The 8,768-nt window shown below is 53.5% G+C and overlaps 1 protein-coding gene across 1 annotated transcript; it reads right to left on the bottom strand.

Annotated features, from left to right (window-relative positions):
• Positions 1-68: 68 nt before the first annotated feature.
• Positions 69-5,791, bottom strand: CSUI_000356 (ost3 ost6 family protein). Its single transcript, XM_068060590.1, has 4 exons — positions 4,321-5,791; positions 2,843-3,215; positions 435-1,832; positions 69-295 (listed from the first exon to the last, which is right to left on the bottom strand). The coding sequence occupies exons 1-3, from the start codon at positions 4,832-4,834 to the stop codon at positions 890-892; spliced, it is 1,830 nt and encodes a 609-aa protein (XP_067927441.1). The 5' UTR covers positions 4,835-5,791; the 3' UTR covers positions 69-295; positions 435-889.
• Between the last annotated feature and the right edge of the window lie 2,977 nt (positions 5,792-8,768).

Raw genomic sequence — 8,768 nt, forward strand, 5'->3', positions numbered from 1 at the left:
TGTAAGCTGTGTCACCACACATCGTTCGAGAACAGAACTCGTGTGCTTCATTGTGAAGTTGAGTTCTGGCGGCAACGCGTCTTGTGTTCTCGGTTCAATCCTGAACTCAATGTTCTAATGAAATCCATTCCAAAAGCAGGGCCTGCTGACTGCGCGAGGCTAGGGTTGGAACTTTGTTCACTTGTTGAAAAACAAAAGTTTCACTGGTCCTTACACAGGAGAAAATAAGCCGGAGACGTACGCACGCGAAAATGAAAAGGAGCCGAGATACACGTCGTAGAACTCACGCCGATCCCTGGGAAGAACAGCGCACACGGAAGTTCGACAGACACAAGGAATACTGATCAGAAGGCGCCACCTGCGCCAGCCTTTCAGTAACGCGCACATTCCTTCAGCACGACTGTCTGTCCATGTATATGTGGAAACTCACGTACGTGGAGTAAAACGTCTTTCAAAAATCTGTAGTTCTCAGAAAAGAAGGGCAACCGAGAAGGCTCGACGCCCACCATAATTTCCCCTTCTACCCAGCAGCGGAACAAGTGGAGTGCGGGGGAGGTGTTCCACTGTCCTGCATCCTCAGACGAAAAGGACGAAGAAGGAGTACATGTAGCGGACAGGGCAGAGTAGGAGCAGTCACAAAAAAAGGAGCATTTTGCTTGAGACCTCTGCATCGGAGAAATCCCCCTTTCACCAGCGCCTGCAGAACCTCCCGAATCCCTATAGCCTTCCATTCAACTCCGACTGCCGTCCCCATCAGCAGATTGCCATGAAGATCGCCGGCCACGTAGAGACGGGACGGAGGGAGTGGAGGCGGACGTTCTTCTCGACCTTGAAACCCTGACTTGCTGTAGCGGGCATCGCACGCGTGTGTGTGCCACATGGTCTTTCGTCACAAGCTGTTTCCCCTGTCAACCCTCATTGGGCCACGCTTCTGTGTCGGGACAGGAAAAAACGAGGGTTTGTACCACAGGGATTTCTGTCTGTAAGCCTGAAACATGATGCTCGCCGAGGACACAAGGATGAAAGCAGACATAACCAGAGAGGCCAGCATACAAAGGCGGTTCGCCCAGACCAGCTGCCCCCCTGTCGCGCGGTCCCCGCACCACCAAACGCTATTTTCTTCTTCTTCTCGGATCCACTCCAACAGCTCCGCTTCCTGCTGTTCCTCTCCGGCGCTGTCCTCCACTCGACTCGCTCCGACTGGGTCTCCCCCGCCGTTCGGTTTTCCTCTTCTCTCTTTGCGTGAGATCACCTTATCCTCTTCCCTGCTTGCACCATCTGACCCACCAATAAGAGACCTGCCCGGCAAGTCTCCTCCACTTGCTAGTTGCGGACCACTGACATGCTGTTGCTCGTCTTTCCGCCTGAGACTACCGTCGTCGCGGCAAACCAGAAGGCGCGGAGGCTCCTTTCTCAATTTTCTTCCTAACTCAGCTGGTTGTGCATTCACGTGTCGACCTCCCTCCTCGGCGCGGGGGAAAAATGACGACGGCAAAAAGACTATGAAAGCCGCCGAGGCACCGAATGCCACGGCACATGCACTCAAGAGCAAACCCTCGAGAAGATACTGGCTTCTTGACGCAGGGGCAATGAAGATCTTCTGGAGTGTCTGGGGGTCGACAGCGAACACTGGGACACGATGCTGAATGGAGAAGACTAGTCCACTCGTGCCCAGCCAGTACGCGGCGCATGCCCCCGCCGACAGGAGCCACGGGTACTGCGGAAGAAGACGCAGAAGGAAGCGCGCCGCAGCGAGAAGACCGCAGAGCAGAAGAAGAATAATGCATAAGGAGGATGCCTCCATGATTATTGAAGTAGGAATCGTGACGTCTCTGCAGCAACACAATCTCACAGCCATCGATGACACACGTAAACTCACGCAGGGGGTTCCTTGGAAACGCATGAGGACAGCGCTACTCTAGAACTGGAACAATCCCAGGACGAACAAGTGCCGTACATCTACGTAAAATTTGTTACGCCGGCGAGTCGATACCCAGGTGAGCGCACATGTTCACCCGCAGCATATATATGGCACAGACGCATGCTGCACCAGCACATATCCCTTTGACGTTGAGAGAAGAGATACAGTCTCCAACATTCCGGCGCATGTAAACGGTGCGCGATCTTTCTACAACTTGTAGACACGGTGCCTGCAACCATGCCGAAATGCGTCTCGAGCCTGTTCTCAGGCCCAGGTTTCTCCTTCGGAACACGCACCATACAGGTGTTCCCGGACTCCGGACACGATCCAGCTCTCGTAATGGACTGCGCGCGCCTGCCGGGGGACAGTTCCAGCACAACGTCGGAACTCGAGATACTCACGCTATACACCGCCCTTCTCTCCGGCGTAGTACCTACTACACATAGGAGAGGTATTAGTTCAATAGGTGAAGAGAAAATCAAGCCTCTTTCGGGCCTTTACCCGATGAGACCTTACTCGTGACGCTTATCGGGAACGGAAACCATCCACCGTCTGCCGCGTCTTTCGGTACCTGTCTCTGTGACACTACTGCGAGATCCCATACCGGGCGTGAAGAGCGTCCGTCGAGTTACTGAACACGAGTAAAACATGGCGGATAAGCGACAGCTGCCTCATCATCCCCTCAGCGTTTCTCAGCCCTAAGATGCGACGGCGAAAACTTGATTACCTCCCTCTTATCTCCTCATCTCCTTCCCCCAGACACGGCTCGTGCCTGGACCAGTGGAATCGGTTAGCCCTCCACCCCCGTTACACCTCAGACATACCGCAGCAGAATGACAGCCTTCTCTCTTTTGATACATCCAGCCGTTCACAAGACTTGGTTGCAAAACTGTACGTTTCCCACGGAGGCCAAACTCTCACCTTCCAGTCTTCATATTCGTCCACTGCAGCATGCTCCTTCCAACACCAGCATCGTTGATTGCCCGCTGTAGAACGAGGACTGCTTGCCTTGGAAATGGCAAGGGTGCATTGGCTACCATTCTTGCCCACTGATCTTCGAGGTTGATTTCCTGCGCTTCCTCCTCTTCCTCGTCGTCCTCCTCGTCCTCAACTGTTAGATCAGCAGGCGAAGAGGGCGGGATGTGTACGACAGCCGGAAGGGATGGAAGCGCGTGCAAAGCCGGTGTCTGGTTGAGAGTCGCGACGTTCACGACGGCGAAGAGAACAGGCGCGGACGATGGAGGAATAGGATGAGCTTTTTCGTCACGCTGACCTTTCGGCAAGTTGAATGCTCCTGCCAAATGAAAGGACACGAAGTACAGGGACACAGCATACACAGATTCAGACTTGACAGAAGAGTCAAGCTCACAAAAATTTGTCCCACGTACCCAGAAGAGACTGACTGGATTCGTCCGCACAACACCGAGGGAGATGGAAAAGGAGGAAATGAAGATTCCACCGAAGAAAGAAGAAAACTCATCACACTGTGCCGACGCTCCACAACGTCGTCATCTCCGGCGGCTCTAAGTGATGGGAAAAATGAGGACCCGCACTTGGGGCCACCTCATACCGCCCTTCACTAGATGAATACGTACACTTCACCCCTACTGTTTTGCTGCTACACAGAGACTACGCGCTGCAAACTCTGATGACGAGGCACAGTACGGTACACGTGCCCGGAACACAAATGCTTTAGTCACTTGCGGACGCCTGAATTATTCCAATTAGTCAGCTCAGAGCTGACAGATGCCTGACTGCCTTATTTCCAAGAAAAAGAAGTGAGCACATGGCAGATATGTGGGAGAAAGAAAATTAAGAGGGGCAGTAAAACAAAAATACAGGATCGTCTCGGACGACTGACTGTACAAAGGTTGCTAGACGTGGTGTCATTCAAGCTTGACACACGTTTGAACGGTCAATGATTATGAATGAAGATCTTTATTGTACGCGAAAAAAAGGGGCAGCTGAAAGCAGCAAGGGACGTGTAAGGACATCAACTGGTGCAGGACGCTGTGGCCTGCGGTGGCGCATTTATCAGGGGGTAGTTGGGCTGGCGAGATCGTAAGTGAAAGAAAGCCAGGACGCAATCACTGTCACTATTTAGACAAGGAACAGGAGGTGATGAACGTTTAGACCCGCGCTCCCGTGAATCTGCACAAGCACCGCTTCCTTCACACTTTTCGGACTGCAGAGAGAAGCGGCGAAGTGTGGAACCGACAACCTCACCACATCCACGGAGATGGCATAACATCTGAACCCCCATCCACCTGAGAATGTTTACTGCGAAAGTCCCATAGCCAGCGCTTCGGAGGAACGATTATAGACGCGAAGTTGAATGGACGTAGAAGCGCCTGAAAGAGTAACGAAGCATTGGAAGATGTCTGGTAAGTAGGACATACCGGCATGATGGTAGGCTGTGGAAACTTTCTGAAAGCCTTCAAGAGCATCTTGGCATTCGTTACACCTGAGTTGCCTGTCGGCACTTATGTCAAGAAGGGTGTACAGCACAAAGAGATGGTAAAACCTGTTGGGACCTTTCCGCTTGAGCAATGATGGTCCCCTGAGTACTTTATTCCCTACTCTCTTGGGTGGCCGGGCGGGAGGAAGAGAGTGAAGAAGAAGTGAGCTGTATGTGCTCTCGTCTAAATCAACGAGGAAAAAATTTGAGTCCGACGCACGAAGACGAAGCTCATCAAACCGAGCCAGAGAAGCAAGGAATGAAGGTGAGGACGCAGCAGAGGCACGGATCACCGGAGAAAAATATAATGTGAGAGACAGACACATGAGAAGGGGTAGCAGGAGGCCAGGGTACGCCAAGGTGCGCGCACGCAGAAGGTGAAGGCGTGAAAAGAGAACTCCGGCATTCCTCTGACCGTGGACCGGGGGAGTCTGATGAGGTGCTATGTCCGCCATTGTGAAATACCAGTAACATGCTCCTATCAACGAGCAGAGCAGGTCACACCACAAGGCCAAGCCCTAAGCGGAGACAACGCTGAAACTGGTGAAGCACCAGAGCAAGTGTCGGTCACCACCCTCGTCGGACGGATTCAGCCGCTCGTGGTCTTGGCGGGGACTGTGCATTTTCCCAGGTAGTATACCTTTGGAGAGGCCGCGGCGCTCCGCTAGGGCGCAGACAGAGGGGATGTAAGGTTTGATAGAGAGCCAAGACTCACTCGTATCACGCAGGAACTCACTTTTTACGCGCTCCTCTCTCCTTACATTCCGTCTTGGCAACAACCGGAAAGGAGAATCGGGGCAGGCGTTCAGAAACGGAAAACAGGAATCGAGAAAAAGCCGGACACAAGGCCTGCACAACGCTACAATGTGGCTCATTCGTCTTTCCCGAACGGGCCCATGCAACAGTACCTTGGCAACGAAAAGATCACAACACCTGAGGCCGCTGTCGAATACCCCCGCTGTACGGTTCGTTTCCAAGTTTGGACCGCACCCGGACACCGGTCTCTGCAACGCAGACGTAAACCCATGCTCCTGCGCTGTAGGAGGAGGGAGGGCAGAAGGGGCACAACACTAAGGCTGAGGCACTTTCATCACACCGACATCGATCGACCCATGTAAGCCAGTGCCGCACCTCTCTGGAGGCCGGCCGTCCACGCGTGCCGACCCCCGCCTCGCGGCCTAGTTCCCGCCCCGCTTCAGGCAAGAGCGAGTCTCGGAATTTACATCACAACGAAAGGAGAGCGGAATGCAGCTTTTTTTCTCGACTCGAGCCGCAAAGACAGAAGGGTTGCCCCTCGAGATGCATGCGTCGACGGCAGAAAATTTTTCGGAAGACAGAAGCGCGGCAAGGAACACCCGCCACCAATGGTCCGAACAATGGTCTACCAGAAGCAAGCTTGCGCGGAGCCCTTCGATTCCACAGGAGCGCTTTCCGCCTCGGTCATCTGCTTTAGTGCAGTTTGCCACGCCGTGTGACCTCACGGTTGTGTACCGGCGTCTCCCAAGCTACTGCAGCGAAGAGATCGAAGCCGGGATCCCGGCAGCTCGCTAAAAGAAAGCGAGACTGGAGCGGAAGCCCTTACTAGGTTCCTGAGTCGTCCCGACACGGCGCCACGAGATATATCGACTTCCTTGAAGCTTTGGTTCCGGCCGTTATCGCAGTTGCACGTTCGCTTCTGCCCTGTCCGACGGAAGGGAAGGGTAGCGGAACCAAGCATATACCGGCAGGACCCCAAACTTTAGAAGTGCAATATGTCCCGGCATCGTATTCGAGCAACTCAGAACACGAGCGTTCACGGCAAATCTAACCAGTCGGAACGGCTTTCCTGGCGCAGGACACCCAAGACTAAACCCCAGGCCCAACACGTCCGACCATTCAGCCGCACAACGGACTGCAGGCGGCTCTCGAACCCACAATGTAACACGGCATGCCACAAGGGTTTGGCGTCTGGGCTGCTCTTCCTTCGTGCTTCTTCACTGGAGGGAGGATCTTCATCGCCCGCGGCTTTAGCCAAAACACTAGGTCGTGCGTGTTTTTTTGGAGTGTCTTCTCTTCGGTTCTTGGGAGACCGAGGCGCCATCTTCATTTGCCCCCCTCTTCGTTCTGCCGACCTAGAGCTTTTGCTTTGAAGCTTGGACTTAGTGGAGTGCTACCTTTACTCCGACGGCGGGCTTCCGGCGCCTCTCCTACTAGCGTGTTGGCCGGGCCGTGGGCGCAGGGACGTTTCCGCTGGGCCACCCAGCGATGGTACCGAGGTGATGCCACTTTGGAACTGGTGTTCGCCACAGCCTTGCCTGGTGGCCGCCCACGTGTGCGTCAGTTTTTTTGCGTCTTGCAGAAGAGCGAGTTCCGAGTGTCATTTCCAGTCCGAGGCCGTGATGTGTCGGAGCTTGGGTACGGACGCTGCAGATCTGTGCGTGCTTTTGCTTGCACATAGTCCTTCGCACAGATGCTGAGAACGAGCCCTGCCTTTAGCTGAAGTCCACAAACAAGAAATTTCTCCGAAGGCGCTACACAGCTGCCTTCTGACAAGAAAGCATGTGCGTACAATCTCGATTTGCAAAGCCTGCAAGGTACCCGAATCGGGGGGCGCGCCGAGACCGAACGCGGTCCACGGTGAAAGTTCAAAAAACCGAGAAGCTTTTCGAAACACCACCTCATATCAAGCCGCTGAAGCTCTTCACATCGGCAACATCTGAAGTGCCCGGTCTCAAGACTACGACGGGGGACCAGCTAATGAATGAAATTGTTGGCAGCGGCCTGTCTGTAATGCCCGTGCTGCGGCTCTGCACGACCGTCGCTCTGTGTACCGACTTCCTGAATGTGCCGCGCGAGCCTGTTACGTGTATGTGTCCAACGAAGTGTGCGTTAGTGGGGTCGGAGCGCCGTCCGTCTCATTGGACCCATGCGTGGTGGAAGAGACTAGGAAGGGACTAGAATAAATTCTACTAAGTTCTCGCACCGGTCGCTTCACTGTCGAAGTCCTATGTAATCTGGTATCGCTACCGATGTCCCATAGGCCGGGCAGCGTTCAGCCGAATCAATCTCTCAACTGCAGCAGCACGACAGGACCCGGTCCACGCGCCCCGGGGGGGATCGCAAGCACCGTGCCGTCTCGGGGCGGCGTCACCCGTCTGTTTAGTCGGTCGTGATGGACTCAGTGACGGAAGGGTCGCACTGGTGTGTTGGACTGCAGGTACGAAGTGAAACTGATGGGGACCTCGTGGTACAGTAGTCCGCAGAGGGTGCCCGCATTCGGTGACAGCAGGCTGACAACGCAAGTCATACTGGTTCCCTGCAACCAATGACTACTCTGAACTAAGCCTCTCTAAACTCTACGCCTCATCTGTTCGGAGCTCCCAGCCGTCGCCTCCGCTGTCACCGAATACGACTTCGCTTCCTCTTTCTGCGAGGATCGCATCAGGCTGATGCTGTCTAGCTTTCATGCTGACTCTCCGACGTTGTGACTTCATCAACCCCGTCTATATGCTAGCATTTGGTCGTTTCAATGTCACAAATGAAGGAAGAAGGTGAATGAAGTTATACATATATAGTGCGTATAGAGAGAGCTATTCATGTGTGAACACATACATGTGTATATATATAGATATATATGAATAGCTATATATATCCATATACACATACTCTTCCAACATGTGGCGTACAGCCTACGGGTTTCGATCCGTACTCTGTTCCACGAGAACACCTTTCTCGTGTGGCCAGTGAAGAAACCCTCCGTCCGTTCAGGGTTCTCGCATGGAAGGAAATTGCGAAAAATCCGAACAGTCGGAACAATGAGTTCACGCAGTCGAGTTCGTCCTTTCGCAACACGTATTGCTTGTCACTCTCACGCATTCACGCAGGCTTTACGCAGCGTGCAACAGGGATCCGGTTAACAGCGATCAGCGTCTCTCACAACGTTGAGCTTTCCTGTCGCGACACAGTGCGACAGCCCGTCCCAAAGCGCTGTCGTCACAGAAACGATTTTCGACACTAGCAGCACATCTCAAGTGCTGTCGTCACGAACAAGAAAACGCACCGCACCAACAGTACATCCCAGTACTGTCAATTCAATTCAATAACAGGTGGCACATCCCAAAGCGCCAAGAGCATTACCAGATGCCACTAAGGGCTAGACCGAGAGCCGAGACCCCTGACAAATCTCAAGCATCGACTGACGTAATTCACTGCAACATAGCTCAAAGAGCGTAAAATGATGGCAGTTGAAGAAGGACAACTGGAAATCCAACACACCAAAAAAGAGGGTCCAACATAGGAAAGGAATGATGACATCCAAAAAATACACCTTTGACTTCTTCATCTGTCCCCTCTAACTTCAGGAATGATTGTTCGCCTTTCTTGCTTCTCATCTGACCCGCCACTGAGGCT

This window comes from Cystoisospora suis, assembly GCF_002600585.1.
Source record: "Cystoisospora suis strain Wien I chromosome Unknown contig_154, whole genome shotgun sequence".
In the NCBI taxonomy this organism is placed as follows: domain Eukaryota; phylum Apicomplexa; class Conoidasida; order Eucoccidiorida; family Sarcocystidae; genus Cystoisospora; species Cystoisospora suis.

Coding starts and splice junctions, on each gene's coding strand:
- CSUI_000356 (XM_068060590.1), bottom strand. CDS start 4,834: ATGGCGGACATAGCACCTCATCAGACTCCCCCGGTCCACGGTCAGAGG. Junction 3,216..4,320: donor CACAGCCTACCATCATGCCG/GTATGTCCTACT, acceptor TTCATTTGGCAG/GAGCATTCAACTTGCCGAAA. Junction 1,833..2,842: donor ACGAATATGAAGACTGGAAG/GTGAGAGTTTGG, acceptor GTGTTGCTGCAG/AGACGTCACGATTCCTACTT.